The sequence below is a fragment of the Haliaeetus albicilla genome, chromosome 16 (assembly GCF_947461875.1).
Source record: "Haliaeetus albicilla chromosome 16, bHalAlb1.1, whole genome shotgun sequence".
In the NCBI taxonomy this organism is placed as follows: domain Eukaryota; kingdom Metazoa; phylum Chordata; class Aves; order Accipitriformes; family Accipitridae; genus Haliaeetus; species Haliaeetus albicilla.
Genome location: NC_091498.1, coordinates 6,856,941 through 6,869,882, shown reverse-complemented (window position 1 = coordinate 6,869,882; position 12,942 = coordinate 6,856,941). Strand labels below are relative to the sequence as shown.

The window sequence follows — 12,942 nt, the reverse complement described above, 5'->3', positions numbered from 1 at the left end:
AAATTGGACGGTGCCGTTCCCTAATGTGGCAGTGAGGAGAGAAAGCGGAGAAAGGACACAGGGACTGGGGACAAGCAATGACAGGAAAGTTTGGGGCAGGGTCTCCGGCGGCTCGGCTCGTGGTGCAGGCAGGGATGGGCAAGGCAGCGGGGTGGGGAGGAGGAGACCCCCCCTCCTGCAGATTCCCAATTTTCCTGGGTCTTCTGGGGCTCTGCAAATGCTCCTCAGCCCCGGAGCACCCAGCAGCATCAGGAGAGCAGCTGGACATCGTTAATGGCTTTGAAAAGTCACCCGGTGGCGATGGGAGTGAGGATGTGAGCAGGGCTGTGCCTCTCCATGTCTCTCTGCCCCATGCTGGGCTATTAAATTGTAGCTCTTACACGAAAAAGAGCAAAACTTAATGTAGTGATGATGCATCGCTAGATGGTTTGAGCATCCTCAGCCCGTGTTTGGGGTACCCGTGCTGAGGATGTGCCCCACTCTGGCATCCCGCTCCCAGCTCTGAGGAGCTCAGGGCATCACAGAGGGCTTGGGGAAACAGGCTTCTGCTCACTCTGTGGCTGCCCACAGCTGGGAAAAGGGCTTCTTGGGGGGCTTGATGGATGAAACCATCTTCCCATGTTGCGACAGGTCATTTGAGGCTTTTCTAAAAAGCTGAAATGCTGGATACGTGCAGCAGGCACGAAGGATGCAAGAGGGGAGGATTCACTCCCACTGAGTGTTTTCGGTGGAAATCCCCAATCTCTCAGAAATGCTGCAATGCCAGAACACCCCCTCTTTGTGCTTCCCAGCATCCAAACCCACATCCTTTGGCTTTAGAAACCAAAACCCACTTTCTATTTTTTCCACTCTCACCAGCAAATATCTTTTGATCCCAGATTGTTGATTTCCTACAAAGAATGCTCAACGGGTTTCCCAGCCCCCTGCAGACCCAAGAGCTGGTGGTGCAGAGATGGTCTGGGAGGATCCTCTATGGGGTGGGTGCTCACTCAGCTGTGCCAGGAGGACCTTCCATGGGGTGGGTGCTCACCCAGTCATGCTGCTGCTGCCTGCAGGAGCCCTGCGCTGGGGCTGCATCCCAACCCATGCAGTCCCCATCTCCCTGCCGGATCCACGGTCCACAGGCATTGGCATCGAACATGCCATGGTGCACCCTGGGATTGAGCCCAGGAGCTTGATCTCACTCGAGCCTGCTATGGGGAGGGCACAGGCAGGGGCTGGGGGATTAGCCCTGCGTCTTATCTGACCCTGGTGAGAGCCCACAGCCGTGCCTTGCAGCGGGGAGGCTGCTGCCACCTCAGAGCTGCTGGAGATGAAACAGGGAGAGCCCCAAAGCCTGGTAATGGGCTTACAAGGAGGGGACGTCTGTGAGCAAGGCCCCTGCAAGGCTCCGTGTGGATGCGGTTGGGGGATGGCACCCCAAAACCCCAGGGGAAGCAGAGGGGATTGCCCTGCATCCCTGGACCATGCTGGCGGGGTGATCCTGTGGTCCCATCTTGCAGATGGCTCGATGCAGTTGGCAGCATCACAAGTGGCTGCTTCCCCACCTCAAGGCCAAGCTGCCACGCTGGTGACCGCTCCGTGACATCCATGAGGGCACCTGGACATCATGGCGCACCTGGGTGCTGCTTGACCAAATGGTCCATGATGCCAGTGTGGGAGGAAGCCACAAACCTCCGGGACACTGGCTGTGGGTTAGGGAGATGCAGGGGTTTGTTGGCCACACTGCATTGACATGGTCTGGGTGGGTGCAATGCTCATGGAGCTTCCTTGGGCTGGAAAAGCCCATTTTCTGGCCACCTCCTCTGCAAAGAACCTCAGTTCCACAGTCTGTGCCTCCTCCTCTGCTCCCCTCCCGCAGGACCGAGACTTCATCATGACCTTCAATACCTCACTGCACCGCTCATGGTGGATGGAGAACGGGCCGGGCTGCCTGGTGACGCCGGTGATGAACTCCAACCTGGCACCTGAGGACCATCACGTCATCACCGTCAGCGGCTGCCTGCTTGACTACCAGTACATCGAGGTAGTGAGCAGTGCCACGCAGATATTCCTGGCGGTAAGGGCAGCTGCTGGCATCTTCCCTCCTCACCCCGAATTGTGAAGCAAGAGAGGGGGGATGATGGCAGGGACCGGGACAGGCAGAACCGTCGTGGTCCAACTGGAGATGTCCCACCGTGCCATCACGCATCAGTGCCCATTTATAGCATCAAGGGTGGCGTTGGCTCAGAGCTGGGAAGAGAGGAGCAGATGGAGCCCATGCTAGCACCCCGGGGGTGCTGCCCACCCCAAAACCTGGCAGGCTGTGGGCTGGATGCTGCAGGAATCAGGGGGGTTTCGGTGTAAGGCGTGCAGGAGCAACGTTGCTGGAGTGTGAGCTGGTGGGATGTGCTGCACACTGGAAAGGGAGAGCCCCTGCTTCCCAGTGGCTGTCTCACCCCATTGGGAAGGGGACACACCTGGATGCAAAGCTCCTGGGGAGCCTTGGGGGGCTGTAAGAAAATAAAGGTTTAAAGGGAATTGGGGTCCAGAGCAGCTACCATGCACCCACCAAAGGGGTACCCAGTGCTAGGTGGGGCTCAGCACCCTCTGCACTGCTATCCCAGTGCGATGCCAGCCCGTTCCCCCTAGGGCCACCACCCTTGTCGCCCCGGTGCAGCTGAAACCATCCGACCTCACTACATCCCAAATCAGCACCCGGACCCACCGGAGATGGGCTCCAGCACCATGGCAGCCCTGATCCTGCCCGGGGTTCCCACAGGATGCTCCCAGGCATCCACCTCACAGCACCCACCTCCATCCCCCCACCAGTACCCTGCTGGTCGTGGCATCCATCACCCCCATAACCGACTTGTCTCTGCTCACTTTTGTTTCGCAGCTCTTTGGCTTTGTCTACGCCTGCTATGTCAGCAAAGTGTTCCTGGAGGAAGAAGACAGCTGTAAGTGCTTCTTGCTCTCAGTCACGGGGAGGGGAGAACCACAGCACTGCAAAAGGGCCTCGGCTGATGCCGGCCAGCACCTTGCCAAGGTGGCAGCTCCCGGCTGGTGATGGGGGAGCGATGCCTGGGTTGCAGGCAGGTGAAGAGATCCCTTTAGTTGGGTTTTTTCCCATTTTTCCATCCCCAATGAGGCAAATGTGCTGGGGTGTGATGTGCCACACCATGCCACCAGCAGTCGCCCCCTCCCAGCCTCAGCGAGGGTGCTGCACCCTGGCCAGGGCTGGGAGAGGAGGGGGACGGGGACACTGAGCCCTGAGCTGCTGCATCTCCTACAGGATTGCAGCACTCACGACTTTTGGGTGCAGGAACGGGACAGTTTCATGCAACGTGTAGGGTCAGGCTTTGTCCCCACACCAGCCCATGACGAGGCTGAGATGGTCCCCGGTCGCTGGTCTCCGCACCAGCATTGCGGCACTGAGTCCAGCTCCTGTTGAAGCCGGGATGTTCATCCCCGTGCGTGGCTGCGCAGGGGCGGATTTGGGGCCGGCATCGCTCTTGCTGCTCCCCACTGATCCAAATTCAGAGCGTCTCCTCCGGGACAGAACATCTCCCCCCAGGTCCCTGGTCCGGTGTGGCAGTGGGGAGAATTGCCCTTGCTGTAAAGAGCCCCTTCTAAGCCCTGATAAATTCATGGCGAATGCTCCTCCTGGTGTGGATCCAGCCCCATGGGGGCTGCAGGAGAGGAGCCGTCCTCCCTGCTCACGGCCCCCGGAACCAGCCGTCACCTGCCTCCTCCTTTCGACAGCCACCTGGGGCTTGGGGACAATGAAATGGGAAATATTATGTCCCCCCGGCCAGCATCCCCACAGGCAGTGGGGTGGTAGAGCCCTCCTCTCCACCTCGAGGTTTTTCACCCCAAAGCAGGGGGAAACCCAGCAATTTAAGCAAAGTTACAGGCTAATGTTTATACAATCTATATTGTGCTTTCCGATCTGACAACGATCCCTGCAAACACCCCTCCGGAAGCGCTGAGCACCCCAGCCCCAATTAACCAGGTGGTTAAGGCTGTAGCCATCCAACCGCATTAAATGCTCATCTGCCATTAATTAATTCGCACCAGCTGGCAGCTCCCAGCAGCCGACCACAGGCAGGGATGTGCCGCAACCGCCAGCACGGCAAAAGCCACCCAGATGCGCTCAGCATTGGGCGCAGCATCGGGATCAGCATCGGTGCCGGTGCCATCGACCCAGAAATGGGCCCAGCCCAGCCCGGGAGATGCCCAGGTTCAGCATCCCCATGTTTTCCCCTCTCTGCCACTGGGAACTGGTGTAGCGGAAAAGGAAAATCTCCGTGTGAAATTGGACACTGCCTGCGGTAATAACTTGTTTCTATACCCGGGGAGCTGGCAAAAGGGTTTATCTACCGCTGCCGGCTTTGAAGCGCGTTTGCATTCAAACAAACTCTCGCATTCAATACACTTTTAATATTAATGCTGCTGGATCCCAAGATTCAAATGCATCTTTTTTAATGGAATATCTTATTAGATTTGGAAATGGATGGATGGCGTCAAAATTGAGAGCTGGCTGAATATTAAGTCGGGAAGATAAATATCCTGGGAGAACTGGGCTCCCCCCTCGAGCTCGCTGCTCTTTCTTGGACACCTGTGTGCAAACCCACCCAGATCACGGCTCCGTGGGGATTAATAGATTGGTTCTGGGGAGATGGGTTGTGACATAGCACCTGTAACAGCTTGGATACCCCAGCCCGGCCGTGCATGTTGCCTGTTCCTGGGCTGGCTGAGCAGCTGCTGGTTGTGCCCATGGGAGGGTTCAGGGCTGGGGGCACATAGGATGATCATGGAAGAAGTTGGGGCACCCTCAGCCACCCATCGCTCCCACTGCATCGAGCCGAGGTGAAGGGCTGGGGTCTGCCGCCACGATCCCTCTGGCGAATGCCCCGGGGGCTCGTTGGGTGGGTGATGGGCTCTGCTGGCCGGAGAGGATGAACTGCTGGCCTGGAAATCACAGCTGTGAAAACTGATATATTGGTGTCTGCAATTCCGCTAAATGACAGGCTTTAAATGAGATGTAATTCCCCCATAATTCTCCTTAAATGCCCACTCTGGAGACAATGATGGGATAATTTTACCCACTTTGTCCAGCCTGAAGGCAAGGGCTGTTGTGGTGGTGACAAGAAAGCCACAGGGATCTCTGCAAGTTGGTCCGGCTCCTTTCCTTGGTTTCTCGCTGGCACTTTCCTGGGATGCTGCTGCTACCTGGGATGCTGCCATGACCTGGGATGCTGCCATGACCTGGGATGTTGCAGCGCTCCAGGATGCTGCTGTGACCTGGGATGCTGCGGTGACCCAGGATGCTGTGCCTCCCTGGGATGCTGCATTTCCCTGGGATGCTGCTATGACCCCAGATGCTGCCATGACCCGGGATTCAGCTCTTCCCCAAGATGCTGTGGTGACCTGGGATGCTGCGATGACCCAGGATGTTGTGGTATCCTGGAATGGTGCAGCAGCTTAGGATACTGAACTTCCCTGGGATGCTGCACTTTCCTGGGATGCTGCTGGGACCTGGGATGCTGCATGTCCCCAGGATGCTGTGGTGACCAGGATGCTGTGGTGACCCAGGATGCTATTGCATACTGAGATGTTGCATTTCCCTGGGATGCTGCACTTGCCTGGGTTGCTGTGGTGACCTGGGATGCTATGCTTCCCTGGGATGAAGCTGCAAACTGTGATGCTGCACTTCCCTGGGATGCTGTGGCAACTTGGGATGCTGCACCTCTCCAAGATGCTGCTGCAACCCGGGATGCTGCATGACCCATGGGTGCCATCGGGGTGGGGGGAGGCAGGGCAATTGCCCCACTGCTCTCCCCAGCTCACCTTGCTGCTCTCCCCCCTCTCCCCAGTCGACTTCATCGGCGGGTTTGACTCCTACGGCTACCAGGCGCCACAGAAGACATCACACCTACAGCTACAGCCGCTCTACACGTGAGTTGGCGCCAGGCCGGGGAAAGCCTTGGGGGTGCTCAGGGATGCAGGAGCCCCTCCAAGGTGCCTCATTGCACCATCATAACCCAAAAGATTTGGGTCTGTGAGTCCGCTCGGCCTCAATATAAAGCCCAGAGGCTCTGTTGGGGCTGGGCGGTTTTAGGGGCGATCGTGCCCTTGTTTTGCTTTTCACTGCTTTTTGTTTGCTGAGACTCAACATGCTGGGGCTGCCCAGGGGGAGCAGCAGCTCTTCAGATAAGTGCAGCTGACTTTTTTTTCCTCTCCCTTACCCATTAAGCTTAACTAGATAAACGCTCAAATGAGATAAGGCTGCAAAATCTAAAGGGATTAGCCTCGTGCGGGCTTTGCCGGGTGCCAAAAATTAATTATATTTTAAGCCTTCTATGCAAATTCAAGGGCACGCCATGCAATTAGAGATGCAAAGAGGGGGCTGCGGTGGAACAAATGCATTTGTGATATTGCTCGGCCCTCCCTGGGTGTTTGGGCACAGACAGTCTCTTGTGTGCCTGCCCCAGTGCATGGGTGCAGGTGAGCACCCATGGGTGCTGTGCCCCCTTGCATTGAGCTGGGGGGGGGGGCAGGGGCCCCCCAGCCCTCCGGGTGTGAGCAGAGCATGGCGGGATGGGAGTTTCCCAGGTTGGGTACATGGGTGGTGGCACTGGCGTTTCACCACAGTGTCACCCTGGGGTGGGAGCAGTGCCAGCACCCACATCCTGGGGATGGATGTGGGTGTCCTGCCCTCCCCCAGCCAGCTGCCCACCCTTGGGGGAACCCAGGAGAACGTTGTCCCATGGATGGGACATGTCCCATGGATGGTGTCCCCCAGGGAACCCTTTCAGACCTGCCTTGGTGAGTAGGTGCAAAGCCACCGTGGCAAAGACGGGCAATGGGGAAGGTGGGGACCGGGGGGAGCCCTGCCTGACCCTCTCCTGCCTGCAGCCTCCAGCAGCACGGGGGAAATTGGGGGGCTGCCAGGGGCTGCTGTGGACCCAGAGTTCCCCGATGGCTGCAGGATGAGTGCTGAGAGCTGCAACATTTGGGGATATCGGCAGGAATATCAATTTTAGGTGGGGGGAATGTCAGTTTTAGATATACAGGGGACCCAAAAGCTGATGGCAGAGAAACTCGGCACTGAGATACCAGGATGGGGAGACCTCAGCGGGGTTCAGAGGTGCTGGGGAAATCCCTCTCCTCCCTTTCTGGGAGATGTGTAACCCAGCCCTGTATCCTCTGCAAAACCCAGCCCCCCTCCAGGGCTCCCCTGGCTGCCCAGGACTTGTTTTGGGGTGATGGGGGCGTTGGAGCTGCATGGCTGAGGGCTGGATTTTGTGAAGCCACCCGGGTACCAGAGCATCCCATCCCGAGGTGATGCTGGGGATGGTGCTGCCTGGCTTACCGGCACAGATCCAGCCTCTGGCCTCGCTCCCTGCCTGTGACAACCCCGTGGGCAAGTCCCAAAGCCCTTCGTGGGCAGCGTGTGCTGGGGGCTGCCGGCTCTCACCCTGCCTGCAAGGCTGGCTTGGGCAGTGTTCCTTGTAATTAGATTGCTTCCTAATTAATCAAGCTCACTCCGGCTGCCCACATCCTTGTGGCCTTTCTGCAGGCAGGGCCTGGGAGGGGGGTCACAACCGGGACCCTGCCACCGCGCTGCCAGCTCCCCCCTGCCCGCAGCCTCCTCCATCCTACCCCAGCAGCTCATTAATAACCCACCACCTAATTAATGCAGCTATAATTTATATCAAGGCACCTCGATCACCCTGACAGCGGCAGTAGGTCAGGCTCATGGACCCCGAGGTGGGAGATGCTGGGTTCTGCGGTGGCACGATGACAGCCGGGGGGACCCAACGGGGTCCTGGGACAGCAGTAACCCCATCTCGGAGAGGGGGACACCGGGGGGTCTAGCTGCCACCCATCACTGGTGAAAAGATGTACAAGGTGCTGTCCAGGCTCAGTGGAGTGGATCCGGCCACTTGTATCCCCAGGGGAGAGCCGGGCAGGACAGAGCGTGGCTGCTGTCCTAGCCTGAGAAATTAAAGCTTATTCTGCAGTTACCAATTAGCTATAATTGGATTAACGTCGGGCGCGGGGGAGGGTTTCCACCCAGCGGAAGGAGGAGGACGTACTATGCCAGCACCCGCTTCTTGTCCCCCTGGGTCCCTCCTGCCCATCCAGGGTGGCACTGGGTCCTCACCCACGTCGTGTCCCCCTGCCAGGCCGGGAGCTCTCACCTCCAGTAGGGCATCGGGAAGGGGGGAAATGCAGGTTGGGAGCAGGTAGCTGAGACCTGGGCAGTTGTGACAGGGGTGTGCGGGAGTGGGGTCTGCAGGTGCAGCCAGGGCCGTGGGTGTGCGCCAGGATCCGGCTTCCCACAGCACTGGCTTTCCCCACGCATTTTAGACGTGCAGGTGTACATAGGGAGATGCTCAGCAATGCCCGTGCATGCACACATGTGCACGCACAGACCTGCCTGCGCACACACTCGTGTGCAGACACACTCTCACATGCCTGCACACGCTTGTGCGCCCACCTGCACGCACCCGCACACACCTGCAGGCACATGCATATGCCTGCACGCAGCTGCGCATGCTCGTGCACACATGCGCACACATGCACATGCCTGCACACGTGCACAGGGAGCAGCCGGTCTGCAGGCGTGTGCAGCGTCCCCCAGGCCCCAGCACCCACCAGCCGCTGCCAAAAGGTGTCCTGCTGGGAGAGAGGGCTGGCAGCGTGCCGGAGCCATGGGCAGCAGGGTCCTGGACCCCTCCGTGACCCCTCTGTGTCCCCTCGGTGCCCGCAAGCAGTCGGGGATGGGTGAGTGGGGCAGCCCCGGTGGCAGTCCCTGTGTCACCGCAGAGGGGGGACATCAACCAGTGGGGGCTTCCCAGCCTGGCCCCAGTTGCTCTCTTACATTTTTGGGGGGTTGAAACAAGGGTGATGGCCATGTGAGAGCCACCCTGGTTCACCCCAGCAGGTCCCTGTCCCCCGGGACGGGCAGCTGGCCGTGGCTCCTTGTCCCCACATGGGGACACGTGGTGGGGACGACCTGCTCGGACTCCGGTCTCACCCCTAACACCTCCTCTCCCCTTCTCTCCCCAGATCCGGGTAACGTCCTCCTGCCCTGGATCCGGCCCCGGCCCGGCGTGGGAGCCAGAGGCGACAGGACCCCCCTAGAGCAAACTGTCCCACACCCGACGACCCCAGCGAGGGGGGGACAAAACGCCGAGCCGCCCGGTCCCCTCCTGCCCCCCCGCACCTCCACAAGACCCCCAAAAACAGAGCCGGGAGCTTCACGTCCATCCCACCCTGGATGCCTCCGAGCCCAAACCACCCACCCACAGCAGGATCGGGGGGGGGCTGGATACGGGGGGACCCCCCCAAGCCGTGCCACCCCCTCGGGCTCCCACAGCCTCCCCAGGATGGGGACATGCGGGGAGGTGGCATTGCTCACTGGACACCGTTTTCTTCTGTTTCTCCCAGCCTGGTTTTTCCTTGGAGCAGCGGGGCCCTTCCCGGCGTGCCGGGCAGGAGGGGGGCCCAGAGTGGGATTGGGGCAAAAACCAGCTGGTTTGGAGCAAACTAGGACCAGGGGTGAGGGATAAACACAGCTTTGGGGACAGTGGGGCACAAAGAGCAGCTTCGTCCTCTGCGGGGTTGGGACAATTTCCTGAAACGCTGGGTTTGGGAGTTGGGCTGGCCCCAAAAATGGGGGTTTTGCTCCCAAACGGAATTTTCCAGCCCCCCTGGTTGGATGAAACAGCGTCGAAGGGGCTCAGTCCTGGACGCTCCCTTCACCCTGAGGAGCTGGATCCAGCCATCAGCATCTTGCCTCGACCCCCCCCCCAAAACCTGGGGATGTGGGGGAGGGACAGAGCACCCCAAAATCCCCCTGCAAGCCCCCCCATCCCTGCCACATTTTGGGGGGTGTCTTGCTCAAATTTGGCAATACTGACGCTGCTTTCGACACAGCCCCTTTCCGGCTGTTTTAACGAATCTAGTGAATGTTTTGGGTTAGGTTTTTAGTTTTATTTTTAATTATTGGGTTGGGTTTTTGTTTTTTGGGTTTTTTTTAATTTAAAGTGCCTGAGTAGATTCTGGCTGAGCACGACCCCCCCGGTGAGCCCACGCTGGGCCCCCCCCAAGGCTGACATCGTGCCTTCAGCAATGCTCTGCCCACCTTGGGGCTGCTCCAGTGCCCCCCGGCCCCTTGCCCAGGGCTGCGGGGGGGGCAGCTCGGTGCCTCTCTGACTCCCCCCCGGCCCCTCCATCCATTTGGGGTCTTGGTGGCAAATCCATCCATCATGTTCAGCGGCAGAAGAGGGGTGACATCGGCATGTGGGGAATGATTATTTTTTGGGGGGGAATGTGCAAGGTCTATTGGGCAGCGATCACTTTGCAAAATGATGATGAGCTGGGAATTAAAAGCCTCAGAAGAAGCTGGAAGGAAAAAAGTAGTTTCACGAAGCATCCCAGCTCCCCCCAGCCTCCTCGTTCTCTTTCTTTTCCTGGAGGTGGGATGCGGTTTCTCCTGGATCCCTGGATCTGTCCCCAAGCCCACCCTTTGCATCTGGGAGCAGGGGGGGGTCACATGAATTTTGCCTCCCAGGTGTTTTTTCTCCAGTCCTGGGGGTTCTTTGGGGATTTTTTTTGCACCCTGGAGTGATTCTTTTTGTCCTTCCTAACAAGCAGCCGTGAAGTGCCAACGACCGAAGGTGCCCGAGCCCAAACCCTGGGCAGGGGACAGGCTGCATCCCCCCGCCAGCCCCTCTACTGCCTCCAGCCAAGCTGCGAACTTTACAGGCAATAATTTTTCCACCCTTTCCCCCTCTTTTTTCCAAGGAAAATAGTGTTTTTCAGGCAACAGATCCCCCCTGTCCCCCGAAACACATCCCCATCCCCAAGTGCTGCCCAGCCCCAGGGACAGCAGCATCTCCAGGGTTTATTTTCCTCTCCAGGACCAAGGATGCTCTCGCTGACCTGCCGTGGGATGGGATGGGATGGGATGGGATGGGATGGGATGGGATGGGATGGGATGGGATGGGCAGACACCCACCTGCTCAAAACCCTTCTCAAACCTAGCAGGAAGCAGAAAGAAAAACTTGCTGTCATTTAAAACTCATTCAAAAGAATTTCCTTCCCTCCTGAGCTCTGCAGGAGCCAGGCACCGGCGCTCCGCGACCTTTTTTTTTTTTCTTTTCCATTGGCTTGTTTTTATATAAGACTGTATTTGTAACGTGAACCAAGGATTTCTTTTCTATTCTGTAATTATAAAAGTCGAAGGAAAGTTTCATCCGATGGCTGTTCTGGTTTTGGGGCATTTCCCTTCCTTGTGCAGTTGAATTGATTAAAAAGTGGTGGTTTTTTAAATATTTTTGCCCCCCCCTCCCCCCCCAATGCTGCCAGCTCACTCCCGCAGGCTCTGCATCACCTTATAACCCAGCACTTCTTTTTAATGATGCCCCAGTGAGATTCTGCCTCCTCCCTCACTGCCTGCGCCGGCAATTTCCTCCCTGGTAGCAAAATAACTGAAAAAAAATTTAAAAAAGCAGAAATGTAGAAAAGCAGGATCCTCTGGGCTGGGTGCGGGTATCACCCATCGTGTGATGGGGGATGCATCAGTGGCTGGTGCATCCCATCCCTGTGCACCATCCTCCAGGCTGGGTGTGGGTACCATCCCTGTGCATGGGGGCAGCCCAGAGGGTCTGCAGCCTCCCTTCCCCTAAGAAAAATACCAACAAACCCCCAAAGACATATTAATAAACCCCCAAGAAAAATATTAAGAACCCACGTTTTTTCAGGTTGAGCTCCTGAAATAAAGTTTTCCAGCCCTACCAGGAGCAAGGGTAGGGATTCTGCAGTGAGAGACACCAGGTCACTGCTGCAGCCCCATGGGACAAGTTTCCTTTTCCCCCCAAATACTCACATTTTCCATCACCAAAGCAGCAATTTTAATTTCGTTCAATGCCACTCCTTCGGGATGATGCTTGCTTCACACGTGGTTTCATTCAAAGTACCCAAAGCCATTTCATTCACTCTTTTTTTAATTGATTTCAAATGAGAGGTGGTCGCCTTCTGCTCCCATCCTCTGCTTTTGGGTTTTCTCCCCTTTGCTGCCTTTTCCAGCTAAACAGGAGAAGGAAGGGGGTGATGACATTGAATTAAATCTTATTTTTTAAATCAAAATGGAAATGTGGTGAGGCCAGGGCAGCAAATATGATGTCTGCAGTGACATCAGGGACCAGAGCAGCCGAATACTCCTTTCCCCCTGGGCTGAGCTCCCCATGATGCTTCTGCTCAGCAACTCCTTGCCCATGGCATTTTTGTCACAGGCTTTTTGGGGACACAATGCCTGTGTTGACTTGTTCCCACTTGTTCCCAAATCTCCATCCCCACAAGAAGTGAGCCTTCCTCCCCGTAAGGGTCCTCCTGTCCTAGCCGGGAGCTGGCGTGGGGAAAGGCTGGAGCATGGCAGTGCCATCTCCAGCAGCCCTGGGTGTCCCTGGGTCAGGGTCAGTGGCCCCGAGCAGATGTCACTAGGTCACCCACAGGTCCCACTGGCTCAGCTCTGCTGTGGGATCCCATCCCCTGAGTCCAGTCTGTAATCAAAAAGACTAAAAGCAGGTTTCCAGACGTAAAATCTATGGATTTTAAGGGCATGTCCAGGGATGGAGGAGCCACAGGGTTTGCCCTGGCCACGGGGACAGTGGGGTGTCCCAGCACCCCGGGGATAGGCAGATATTGCCTCAAAGCAGTGGATGTGGGGGTGACGGTGGCCCCTGCTGGGGCACTGGGGTTTCCCCATGCGTGGGGGAAGATGAGCAGCCCCCAGCCTCGAGTGAGTCCCCAGGGAAGGGACCCAAAGGACCCCCGGTGTGGGTGCACCTGCTGGGGTGAGTGGGGACAGCACCCACTGCCTCTGTGGGTAATGATGTGTGTTTGGGTGAAGCCTGATCAAACAAGAGCTATCTCATGCCTTGTAGA

General features: G+C 57.6%; 1 protein-coding gene across 3 annotated transcripts in view; it reads left to right on the top strand.

The window, feature by feature from the left end:
* NKAIN1 (sodium/potassium transporting ATPase interacting 1) overlaps window positions 1–11,251 on the top strand; it is a 39,626-nt gene extending 28,375 nt beyond the window's left edge. For 2 of the 3 annotated variants that reach the window (XM_069803380.1, XM_069803381.1), the window contains 4 exons: window positions 1,862–2,059; window positions 2,879–2,939; window positions 5,859–5,940; window positions 9,061–11,251. In XM_069803380.1, coding sequence (XP_069659481.1) covers window positions 1,862–2,059; window positions 2,879–2,939; window positions 5,859–5,940; window positions 9,061–9,070 — 351 coding nt within the window. In that variant the 3' untranslated portion in view covers window positions 9,071–11,251. Of the gene's footprint in view, window positions 1–1,861; window positions 2,060–2,878; window positions 5,941–9,060 lie in introns of all 3 variants that reach the window. The other variant, XR_011328065.1, reaches the window with a different exon arrangement.
* The last annotated feature ends 1,691 nt before the right edge of the window (window positions 11,252–12,942 follow it).